Genomic DNA, 12,814 nt, shown 5'->3' on the forward strand with positions numbered 1-12,814 from the left:
CTGCAAGTGAATGGGTGCCGTCAGAATGAGAGCTGATAAAAACATCACAATAATCCACAAGTAATCCACAGCACTCCAGTCCATCAGTGAACATCTGGAGAAGACAAAAGCTGAAACAAATCCACCATCAAGACGTTTTTAACTAAAATACATAGAGTCCATAATCCATAATAAGGCTTCCTCCAGTGAAAAAGTGTTCTGGTCTGAATCAGGAGAGAAATCTGCACAGATCAAGCAGCGTTTAAACAGCTCTAAACAAATATGTGAGAGACAACAGGAGATGCACTTATATTGCATGTTTTTATCAGCTCTCATTCTGACGGCACCCATTCACTTGCAGTGAGACACTGATGCAATGCTACATTTCTCCAAACCTGATGAAGAAACAATCTGCATCTCACTGCCTACAAGTAACTAAAATAAAACCAAGTGCAATACAAAAACTGTCTGTTCCCTAAATAAATGTTTTCACTTGCAGACGAGGATGCCGCTTCAGTCACGATCTGCTCTCAGGTCAGAATGCATTAGTTCTGACCGCTCACGGTCTGAACACACTGGACGAAAAGGAGCTGTGCATTCTGCTTATGCAGAGCGATAACACACTCCTGCCAGCGGTGAGCATTTCACACGTTTTACTCTAAGTATAGAGTTCTGAGTTGAACTTGAAAAGTGGTGCTTGTTTCTCAGGTGTGTCATTCGTATAATAATGGCACGGGAGAATACGGCCGCTGTCCGGACGCCGAGAACTGTAAGAGGCTCCACATCTGCGAGAAATATCTGCGAGGCTCCTGCGACTGCACTCGCGCTCATGACTTCTACGAGCCGCATCCGCTGAAGACGCTGCAGGACAGAGGCGTCCCCGCCGAACTCATGGCCATCATGAAGGATCTGTACTCCAACATTGAAGTCCTGAGGCGTCTTTCCAAGGCACCTTCTGCTCCAAACGCTGCGGGACCGAACCCCAGAAGAGGCCCGAATGCACAGAACCGGAGACCGTCGAGCGGTTTTAACGCAGTCAGAGGACAGGGGGCTCAGAGGCCTCCACAAAACAACACAGGTAACACATACATGCTTTATGGGAGCCGTTTCCACCACTGAATAAAAAAACGATAAAAAAAAAAAGTAATTGTGACATTTTATCTCACAATTCTGAGAAAAGAATTGTGAGAAAAACTCTTTTTCTTGCAATTGTAAGTTAAATTTTTTTACGAATTGTGAGATATAAACTCACAATTGCAAGAAAAAAGTCGAAATTGCAACATAAATTTTTTCTCACGAATACAAGTTTATATATCGCAATTTTGACTTTTTTCTTGCAGTTGTGAGTTTACATTTTTTACGAATTGTGAGATATAAACTCGCAATTGTGAGAAGAAAGTCAAAATTGCGAGAAATAAACTTGCTATTGCAAGAAAAATCACATAAACTCGCAATTCTGACTTTTTTCTCACAATGCAGACCTCTTTTCTCAGAATTGTGAGATAAACTCGCAATTGCAAGAAAGAAGTCAGAATTGCGACATATAAACTTTTTTCTCGCGAATACTCACGAAGTTTATATATCGCAATTTTGACTTTTTTCCTGCAATTGCGAGTTTACATCACATTCGCGAGAAAAAAAGTTTGTCGCAATTCTGACTTTTTTGCTACATTTTGCAAATTGCGACAAACTTTTTTCTCACAAATGCGAGTTTATATATCGCAATTTTGACTTTTCTCTCCCAATGCTGACTTCTTTTCTCAGAATTGTGAGATATAAATTTGCATTTGTGAGTTACATAGAAGTTAGAATTGGGGGATATAAACTCGCAATTGCGAGAAAAAAGTCAGAATTGCATTTTCTCAGAATTGCTTGATATAAACTCAATATAAATTTGCATTTGCGAGTTATAAAGTCAAGATTGTGAGAAATAAACTCGCAATTCTGACTTTTTTCCTGCAATCGCGAGTTTACATTTTTTAAGAATTGTGATATATAAACTCGCAATTGTGAGAAGAAAGTCAAAATTATACGATATAAACTTGCTATTGCGAGGAAAAAAGTCAGAATTGCATTTTCTCAGAATTGCTTGATATAAACTCAATATAAATTAGAATTTGCAAATTATAAAGTCTGGATTGTGAGAAATAAACTCGCAATTCTGACTTTTTTTTACTATTGCGAGAAAAAAGTCAGAATTGCGAGATAAACTTGCAATTGCAAGTTATAAAGTCCAGTTCTGAAAAAAAAACTTTTCTCGCAATTGTGGGTTTACATCATGCAATTCTGACTTTTTTTTCTGAGAATTGCGAGTTTATATCACGCAATTCTCACTTTATAACTCGCAATGGCGAGTTTATATCTTGCAATTCTGAGAAAAACGTCAGAAAATTGTGAGATAAAAAGTTGCAATTACCTTTTTAATTTTTTATTCACTGGCAGAAACGGGCTTCCATATGTTTTAAAAGCAAGAATGCAATATTAGGAAAATTCAGCCTGAAAGTCACTTACAGAATTGTGTGTGTGTCTCTTCTCTCAGAGAAAACGGAGATCTGCATGTATTTCGTCAAAGGACACTGCAAGCACGGTGGTAAGAGCGGCATTCTGCTGCGCTTGTGTGATTCATAGAGTGATGTTCACCATGAACGCAGCTGAACGCTTGTGTTTCCAGGCTCGTGTTGGAAGGAGCATTCCACTCTGCCCTATAAATGGGAAGTTAAGGAAGGATCCGAATGGAAGGCTCTTCCTGACAACGAAGCCATCGAGAAAGATTACTGCGATGCTGCAAGAACATACAGGTTAGCAGTGTTGAGGATAATGCATTACAAGTAACGCAAGTAATCAGATTACTTTTTCAATTAACTAGTAAAGTAATGCATTTTATTAAAAAAACAAATAAACAAGCCCAGCCCAGGTGACAAAAAGTAACGCAAAAGAAACGTAATTCTGTCAACTGACAACTCTCCGAGGGATTGGCATGGTAATGCACATGACAATGTTAATGTATTTGGTCTTGGCGGAATAGATCTGCTACGCTGCTGCTGCTGCTGCCAATACATCCACAACATGCTGCTGTGAGCATGTAAGAAATACTGCTGCTGCACATATAACATGTATGAAATAAGCCCATAGCATACATGAATCACCCTTAGCAGATCTATACAGGTGGAGCTGGGGAAGGTGGAGGGTTTCTAAAGCGCGCTGCAACTGCTACCACAAGCACTAGCCAAATATTTGAATGTTGAGCTGCAAGCTCATTGGCTGCTGATACAGGAGAGAACCAATCAGCTGCCATTTAATATGATGTCATTAAGTCAGATTGAGTTAGACCTATCAGACTGCGCCATCTAGAGTTTCATGCCAGAACTTTGTATTGCATTACTTTCTATAAAAAGTAACTAAGTAACGCAATTAGTTACTTTTTTGTGGAGTAACACAATTAAAAGTAACTTTCCCCAACACTGGCAGTTAGTAGGCAGTGCATGAATAATCAGTGGTTTATTGAGTGTTCTGACGGTTTCTCTGTCTATCAAAGCTCTGGAATGAACATGGTTTATTTCGATACGATGACCCAAGGCTGTTACAGCGTGCGGCGTCTGTCGACAGTACCGTCGGTGCTCCAGCCCACCTTCATCCTGACCACCGAGTGGATCTGGTACTGGGAGGACGAGTACGGAAACTGGATCCAGTATGCCACAGCGGCAAGTGGCTTTTTGAGTATCCTAACTATGCTTTTCAACATCTTGCGCTCTTTTGATGTTCTTTTTTTTTCTCTTTATTGATCAGGACGGGGGTCATGGATTGTCCTCCATCTCCAGTGCTGAACTCGAGCAGAAGTTCCAGGCCGATAGCAACGCCGTGGTGGAGTTCACCGCCGGATCGCAGACATACGAGCTCAGCTTCACAGGTAACCTCAAAATCATCTTACATTTAGGGGTGTGTGATATATACTGTATATATATATATATATATATATATATATATATATATATATATATATGATAATGCATTACAAGTAACGCAAGTAATCAGATTACTTTTTCAATTAACTAGTAAAGTAATGCATTTTATTAAAAAAACAAATAAACAAGCCCAGCCCAGGTGACAAAAAGTAACGCAAAAGAAACGTAATTCTGTCAACTGACAACTCTCCGAGGGATTGGCATGGTAATGCACATGACAATGTTAATGTATTTGGTCTTGGCGGAATAGATCTGCTACGCTGCTGCTGCTGCTGCCAATACATCCACAACATGCTGCTGTGAGCATGTAAGAAATACTGCTGCTGCACATATAACATGTATGAAATAAGCCCATAGCATACATGAATCACCCTTAGCAGATCTATACAGGTGGAGCTGGGGAAGGTGGAGGGTTTCTAAAGCGCGCTGCAACTGCTACCACAAGCACTAGCCAAATATTTGAATGTTGAGCTGCAAGCTCATTGGCTGCTGATACAGGAGAGAACCAATCAGCTGCCATTTAATATGATGTCATTAAGTCAGATTGAGTTAGACCTATCAGACTGCGCCATCTAGAGTTTCATGCCAGAACTTTGTATTGCATTACTTTCTATAAAAAGTAACTAAGTAACGCAATTAGTTACTTTTTTGTGGAGTAACACAATTAAAAGTAACTTTCCCCAACACTGGCAGTTAGTAGGCAGTGCATGAATAATCAGTGGTTTATTGAGTGTTCTGACGGTTTCTCTGTCTATCAAAGCTCTGGAATGAACATGGTTTATTTCGATACGATGACCCAAGGCTGTTACAGCGTGCGGCGTCTGTCGACAGTACCGTCGGTGCTCCAGCCCACCTTCATCCTGACCACCGAGTGGATCTGGTACTGGGAGGACGAGTACGGAAACTGGATCCAGTATGCCACAGCGGCAAGTGGCTTTTTGAGTATCCTAACTATGCTTTTCAACATCTTGCGCTCTTTTGATGTTCTTTTTTTTTCTCTTTATTGATCAGGACGGGGGTCATGGATTGTCCTCCATCTCCAGTGCTGAACTCGAGCAGAAGTTCCAGGCCGATAGCAACGCCGTGGTGGAGTTCACCGCCGGATCGCAGACGTACGAGAACTAATCATTACTTAATATATATTCACATATGTGACCCTGGACCACAAAACCAGTCTTAAGTAGCACGGGTATATTTTTAGAAATAGCCAAAAAAACATTGTATGGGTCAAAATTATTAAAAAAAATGTATGCCAAAAATCATTAGGATATTAAGTAAAGATATTTTGTACATTTCCTACCGTAAATATATTAAAACCTCATTTTTGATTAGCAATATGCATTGCTAAGAACTTAATTTGAACAACTTTAAAGATGATTTTCTCAATATTTTGATTTTTTTGCACCCTCAGATTCCAGATTTTCAAATAGTTGCATCTCGAAAATATAAATCAAATATTGTCCGATACTAACAAACCATACATCAATGGAAAGCTTATTTATTCAGCTTTCATGTGATGCATAAATCTCAATTTCGAAAAATTGACCCTTATTGACGATGTGCGAGCTGACATTATCGAGTATGTCGCATAATTAACAAAAAAACATAGTTTGGGTCTTGAGAACCCGAAAGCATTCACTGCATGATGAAGCCTATTAGAATGCAGTTAGAATGAGCATATAATTCATGTTATGAAAGAAAAAAATATCGCTGTAGGTTTTTGTTTTTGTGTATTTATAAGATATGATATAGTTAAGTAATATCACACAAGTGCTGTTTTCCTAAATATCAGCACGTGAGCGCAATCGTGAATGTGATATTGATTTTATACAACAGTTTAACAAACAAGAAGCTGATATCGAGCGAGTTACATTTTAGACACAATATTGTCTGTTTTTTTCTGTTTCAAACAAAGCCGGAGAGGAACAGAGCAACACTGCAGTGATTCGTTCCTGAATGAATCTGTTTTAGAATTAATCATTTGAGTCAATGATTCAATGATCCATTCATAAATCACTTGCTTCGTTTCTGAATGAATCAGCCGTTTTGAACTAATCATTTAAATGAATGATTCATTGAATCACTCATTAAAACAGGGAATTACTGCCATCTACTGGCGGTTTTAAGTGTCATTTATTTAAATTATAAATTAAATTATTAATGAAATTATCCATGATCGGACTAAACCAGCCAAAGAAGGGATGGTCGATACCACTTATTTTGTTTTCGATACGATACCGATACCTTTAAATGCCAGTATCGTCAATATCGATACCGATACGATACTTCTAAACTGAACTTTTCAGTTAAGAATGATTAATGGGTAATGATACCCACTTAACTTTATATTTGAAACGCATTCTAACATTCAGCATGCTTTAATTGCAATTTACTAGATTATATTTTTGTTTACACATGGTTCAGATATGTTTACTGTAGTGGTAACCATGGAAATCTACAAATACTATAGTTGAACTACGGTCACTTTAGTAAAACCATAGTTCATTTTCATCAGGGATAAAATGCATAAAATGCAACCTTTTTATTCTGACAGCTATGATTTATATTAAGATTACAGAATAGAACATGATCAATATATTAACGTTTAACGTTCAATTTAAATCAGTGTAATTGCACAAACTATACCAGCGCAGAATATTGTTTAAATATTGTCAATATCGCACACCCTCACATACATTATACTTATAATAGTCTTGAAAAAGCTTCATGCAGCTCTCTTGATGCCGTCTGAACTAATCTTGCTCTTCAGATATGATCCAGACAAACAAACGCTACACAACCAAAAAAGTCGTCAGACGTCGTCCCAAATTTGTGTCAGCGGCTGATGTTCGAACAATCAAGACAACGTAAGTAAACACTCCTCATTCTCTCTCAGACTCTCCGAAACCTGTATGATGAAAAAACTCCTCTCTCTGTTCTCAGTAAAAGGACGCCCAACAATTTCAAGGCTCTGCCGGAGCACTGGGATAAAGCCCTGACTCCTGAAACCGGATACAAGGTGAGTGGAATCATTTATCGGTGACTTTACGTGGATCTCTGTTTATATCGTTCTGTGCTGTTTTACACAGAGTGTGTCGCTGCAGAGCACGTCAGCCGAACACATCAAAATCAAAGAACTGTTCAGTCGCACCATGGTCGGCTTCCGAATCCTGAAGATCGAGAGGATCCAGAACAAAGCATTATGGGAAGTTTATCAGTGGTAAGTCCACAAGACATGCACTCACCTGAGCGTCCAGATCGATTACAGCACGTCTGACGGTTGCGCCACTTTTAGGCAGAAGGACTTCATGAAAAAGAACAACGGAGGCAGAGACGTGACCGAGAAGCAGCTCTTCCACGGCACCGACAGCACGCATTTAGATGCCATCTGCCACAACAACTTCGACTGGAGGATCTGTGGGACTCACGGCACGGCCTACGGAAAAGGTGGCGTTCGGTTAAAGAAACAGTATTGAAGAAATAGTTCAACCAGAAATGAGAATTTGCTGGAAATGTGCTCACCCTCTGAAGCCATCCGAGTTTGTTTCTTCATCAGGTTTGGAGAAATGTCTCAGCAATGGATGCTCTGCAGTGAATGGGTGCCGTCAGAACGAGGGCTGATAAAAACGTAAGTAATCCACAGCACTCAGTTAACACCTGGAGAAGACAAAAGCTGAAACAAATCCAGCATCAAGACGCTTTTAACTAAAATACATAGAGTCTATAATCCATAATAACGCTTCCTCCAGTGAAAAAGTGTTCTGGTCTGAATCAGGAGAGAAATCTGCACAGATCAAGCAGCGTTTAAACAGCTCTAAACTAATATGTGAGAGACAACAGATGCACTTTTTCACTGGAGGAAGCGTTATTATGGATTATGGACTCTTATGTATTTTAGTTAAAAGCGTCTTGATGCTGGATTTGTTTCAGCTTTTGTCTTCTCCAGATGTTAACTGAGTGCTGTGGATTACTTACGTTTTTATCAGCTCTCATTCTGACGGCACCCATTCACTGCAGAGCATCCATTGCTGAGACACTGATGCAATGCTGCATTTCTCCAAACCTGATGATCTCGGGTGGCCTGAGAATGAGCACATTTTTTGGTTTAACTAGTCTCTTAAATGCATGCAACATCTTTCCCCTTCTAAAAGAGCCTGAAATACGTCTCTTTTGCAGGTAGTTACTTTGCCAGGGATGCCAAATACTCGCACAGCTACACCAAAGACGCAGGCACTCGTTCCATGTTCGTGTGTCGCATTCTGGTTGGCAGCTACACCAAAGGTGAATCCAGCTACCTCCGGCCTCCATCCAAAGACGGAGGAGACACCGTCTTCTACGACAGCTGTGTGAATGACGTCTTCGATCCGTCCGTATTTGTGGTGTTTGAAAAGCACCAGATCTACCCCGAGTATCTCATCGAGTACAGAGATGTCGGTGGCTTTGATTCACCGAGCCGTCCTGCGGTGGCAAATCCAGCAGTGGCAGTGAGGAGCCGTGTAGCTGTTCCTGCAGTCACTCGCCATATTCCCTCCACAAATGCATCTTCTTCATATTCCTCCTCCTCAAACAACCCCTTCTATAAACCCTCCTCAGCAGCATCATCTTCATATACAGCCTCGTACATTTCATCCTCAAGCGCCTCCTCCTCGCGTGTTTCTCCCTCACGATCTTTTTCCTCACATGCCTCAACTCCTCCAAAGTCTTCAAAGTCAGAGTGCATTATTTCCTGAACGTCATTGCTTTAGTGGAAGCCAGTAAAAAATTCATACTGATAATACAATACTGTGATAACACAATAATAGAAAAATGGGTGAGTGGCGACAGATCCTTTCTTCTTTATTCTGACATACATCCAAATGTGACAGATTATCAATAAAAAGAAAAAAATGTGGGGCGGGGTTATTTGTCGAGATGTGGGCGGGGCTCTCAAAAGTATGCAGATGAGCGTGAGCTTGCAGGGGCGGAGCTTAAGCGGGCAACTGGAGAAGAAGAAGACCTACATAATCATAATTAAAAAAAGAAACATATACATGGATGAATTGTTAGATCTGTAACATGCATTTGGAAAACAGACAGTGAATTTTTATTTCATGCCAGCTTTCAATATCAATCAGAATAATTAATGCCATTTTTATACTAATAATTAATACTTTAATGGCAATGTAATCTTTGGAATAATCTCAATATTTGAGATACTTGTCACAATAAAACTTTCCAATACACAACTTTAAGGGAATTCATTTATTGACCTTTTTCCTCATAATCCTCAAATAGATGTGAATGACTGACTGAAATCTCACTGTTGATTTTGTTTCCCAAACCATTCAATACCAGCGTCCCTCAGCGATATAAAAATCATGTTGAACTTCCTGAGACACTTCCTGTCTCAACTGAGGACATTTCCACCGCACTTCCTGTCTCAGCTAAAAGTGTCTCTGCTGCATTTCCTGTCTCATCTGAGGACATTTCCACTGCACTTCCTGTCTCAGCTGAGGACATTTCCACTGCACTTCCTGTCTCAGCTGAGGACATTTCCACTGCACTTCCTGTCTCAGCTGAGGACATTTCCACTGCACTTCCTGTCTCAGCTAAAAGTGTCTCTGCTGCACTTCCTGTCTCATCTGAGGACATTTCCACTGCACTTCCTGTCTCAGCTAAAAGTGTCTCTGCTGCACTTCCTGTCTCATCTGAGGACATTTCCACTGCACTTCCTGTCTCAGCTGAGGACATTTCCACTGCACTTCCTGTCTCAGCTAAAGGTGCCTCTGCTGCATTTCCTGTCTCAACTGAGGACATTTCCACTGCACTTCCTGTCTCAACTGAGGACATTTCCACTGCACTTCCTGTCTCATCTGAGGACATTTCCACTGCACTTCCTGTCTCAGCTAAAAGTGTCTCTGCTGCACTTCCTGTCTCAGCTGAATGCATCTCCACTGCACTTCCTGTCTCAGCTAAAGGTGCCTCTGCTGCATTTCCTGTCTCAACTGAGGACATTTCCACTGCACTTCCTGTCTCAGCTGAGGACATTTCCACTGCACTTCCTGTCTCATATGTTCCTAGAATGGCTGTCAGTGCAGTTCAGTACGCGTGTCAGTAACATTGTGCACAGTTGAGATAATATTTGTTTTGACTCTTCATTAAACCAGTTATTTATGGAAATGTTTCAGGATATCAGGATGCTTTATGCATTTCATATAGACATGACAGTTAATTATTGATCTCTCTCTCTCTGGCTGAACAGATAGAGTGCATGTCCACACTGATACTGAAAAGCTTTCTATCGTATAATCTAGTCATATAACGGCATGATCACCTGACAGCCACAGCACTTATAAATGTGCAGTTTAATTGTGTGTACTAAACACTTTTATTGTAAACTCCTGACATTTAGTTCTGTCCTGGTCAGAGGTGGTTAGGATGGACTTCATGGAACAAAAGCTGACACTAAACAGCTCTTTTGTGTCTTTGGTCTTCACATGTATACATTTGTTAGATGCTTTAACAAATCTTCAGCATATCCTTAAAGAACATGTCTGGATCATATTTCACCCGAGACCATTAACCCCTTAGATCCCACCGGTCACTATAAAGAAGAAGGTTTTCATTTATTAAGCTCTAAAAATGACACTGACTGTGGTCATAGAACGAGGAAACATGTTGAAGGTCACAATAGTGCATTTAGGCTTACATATAAAGCCAGTTGCAGTTGTTAGTGAAGGAAATATTGCATTCAACTTAAAAGTTCCAACGTTACAAATAAGTTACAATATTGATGTTAGAATACTGGTAGCACTAATATAACAATTTTATGATATATGTTACAATAAAGTAACAATTTGTTCACAAAAAGTGTTTTTTTGTCTTTTATCTCAGTGTTCCTATCAGTGTTGTTATGCATAATAATAATAACCCTAGAATGTGATCAAACGGTTTAAAATAGCTGGGCTGAGATATATAAATACTATATATTAAATTAAATGTATGCACTTTGCATTTATGCACTTTTTATCAGTATGTATATATAAATTCAGTATGCACATTAATTGTGACTGACCATAAAACACAATTTTTAACACACTTAAAAAAAAGTAAAAAATTATTATTATTTCAAAGGGTTACTATTGACACATCTGGATATTTTCATGTCTGGGAAAGATTTGGGATTAAACTGGTTCTGTTTTGAGTGCATAATTTCTTATTTATTGCCTTTTGATTGTTCATCCGTTTCTTGAGTCCAAAAGAGCTGTTCTTTGATTATTTTACTGTATTTTTCACAGTAATTATTATTATTTTTTTAATACTTCATATGTTATGTGTCGCATAATAATCAGCGTCTGGCACAGAATCAGTTTCTGGCTGTAAACACTAAAATACAACAAGAAAACAGAACAAGGAAAAACATATGGTATTGCAATGAAGCTACAGACGGGTCTCGTCTTACTTATCAACCGCATTTCATTAATCTCATCGATAAAGCTTCGCATCTCTTGAGCGGCGCATCCATCGCAGCTCTGCGCTTGCGCGTCTAAGTGCCTTTCATTAAATATTCATGAGGAGAGAGCGCTCGTCCAATCGGATGCGAGTGAGTTAATGCGGCGGCTCCCGCACGTTCCGGTCACGCACCGTGAGCGCGAGCGCTGCTGCTGGAGTCGGTGCGGCACGAGCGTGGACGTTACAGAGGTAAATAACAAATCTGATTTTATTTCTATATCGTTTTTTATTTATTTATGGCCTTTTTGAATTTGTCAGTACCGAGTATTACTAATACGCTAAGGGAAAATCTGATGAATACCCCGAATATTGTGCTTTTCTCCTCCAGTTTTTGATGTGTGGGCATTTAGAGATGCTGTGTGGTAATGAGGGATAATTATGAAAACGTCATCATATATCTGCACGCAGATGCGATTGTTGTAATGGATATCGGTGAGGGAATCCCTTCATATATCTCTCACAGCCGCCTTTATTCACTCCTGCTTCGTTTGATTTTTATTAATTACTAATTTATGAAAACATCAGAGCACTTGTTAGCCTTGCGAGAGCGGTCAGTGTGAATAAACGGGTGTTTATTCCGGGAGAAGCTGCGCAGTGCGCATGCGCACACTTCTCCTTTGATTCTTGCTGTCAATCAACCGCGCCGCTGGCGGTCAAGCGTGCGTCGTGACGTCACCGCGTCGCCTCCTGACTCCTCATGCTGTGTGCATCTGACACTTTTATTTATTTCTCTCCTGTTTTTATGCTGTTTTTATTGTTTATATAATAATTTAGGATGGGGTTTAACCTTCAGACCATTAGAGATCATTTATTGATGACACTAATTTTCGATAAAAAGCAATCCTAATGGGTCCCTCCTCTTTTGATACATTTATTTATTAGGATAAATGTATAATTTAATTTAATAACGATACTGTGCTCATGCTGTTTTACATATTATTGCTCTTTTGTTGATTTTGATTGCTTCTAATGTCCTCATTTGTAAGTGGCTTTGGATAAAATGCTTAATAACTAAATGTAAATAAATAAATGTATTAAAAATGATATAGCAACAATGATAAATGTTTATTTATTTTTTTACATAGTGCTTTTTCAAAGCTGATTGCTTTGGCGTTTTGGCCCTGTGCTGTGTGAGGGATGGTTAGTTTCGTCACGCTGGTGTCGTGCTGCAGAATCTCAGCTCAGAAAGGCTGCTGGAGTCCTGCAGAGCGTTCAGTATTTTTAGCCGGGCTCTGTAATGACAGCAGCAGTAATACTGCAGGCCGTCGACACAAACCGCTTCTGCAGCTGTAATGTGCTGCGTTCCGCCTCATCCTGTGTGTGTGTGAGTGTGTGTGTGTGTGTGTGTGTGTGTGTGTGTGTGTGTGAGTGTGAGTGTGGGA

General features: G+C 39.8%; 2 protein-coding genes across 4 annotated transcripts in view; both read left to right on the top strand.

Annotated features, from left to right (window-relative positions):
• The window catches only part of LOC107662220 (poly [ADP-ribose] polymerase 12), an 11,943-nt gene extending 1,650 nt beyond the window's left edge, over positions 1 to 10,293 (top strand). For both annotated transcript variants that reach the window (XM_016452155.1, XM_016452156.1), the window contains 11 exons: positions 479 to 614; positions 688 to 1,057; positions 2,519 to 2,569; positions 2,651 to 2,777; positions 3,515 to 3,680; positions 3,766 to 3,886; positions 6,712 to 6,808; positions 6,885 to 6,960; positions 7,031 to 7,161; positions 7,237 to 7,388; positions 8,118 to 10,293. In XM_016452155.1, the coding sequence (XP_016307641.1) occupies positions 479 to 614; positions 688 to 1,057; positions 2,519 to 2,569; positions 2,651 to 2,777; positions 3,515 to 3,680; positions 3,766 to 3,886; positions 6,712 to 6,808; positions 6,885 to 6,960; positions 7,031 to 7,161; positions 7,237 to 7,388; positions 8,118 to 8,671 (1,981 nt within the window). In that variant the 3' untranslated portion in view covers positions 8,672 to 10,293. The remainder of the gene's footprint in view (positions 1 to 478; positions 615 to 687; positions 1,058 to 2,518; positions 2,570 to 2,650; positions 2,778 to 3,514; positions 3,681 to 3,765; positions 3,887 to 6,711; positions 6,809 to 6,884; positions 6,961 to 7,030; positions 7,162 to 7,236; positions 7,389 to 8,117) is intronic.
• Positions 10,294 to 11,533: 1,240 nt separating this feature from the next.
• syn3 (synapsin III) overlaps positions 11,534 to 12,814 on the top strand; it is a 55,088-nt gene continuing 53,807 nt past the window's right edge. Inside the window, exon 1 of one of the 2 annotated variants that reach the window (XM_016452157.1) lies at positions 11,534 to 11,621. The gene's annotated coding sequence lies outside the window, so the exon portion shown is untranslated. The remainder of the gene's footprint in view (positions 11,622 to 12,814) is intronic. The other variant, XM_016452158.1, reaches the window with a different exon arrangement.

Source organism: Sinocyclocheilus anshuiensis, unplaced genomic scaffold (assembly GCF_001515605.1).
Source record: "Sinocyclocheilus anshuiensis isolate Anshui unplaced genomic scaffold, SAMN03320099.WGS_v1.1 scaffold1543, whole genome shotgun sequence".
NCBI lineage: Eukaryota > Metazoa > Chordata > Actinopteri > Cypriniformes > Cyprinidae > Sinocyclocheilus > Sinocyclocheilus anshuiensis.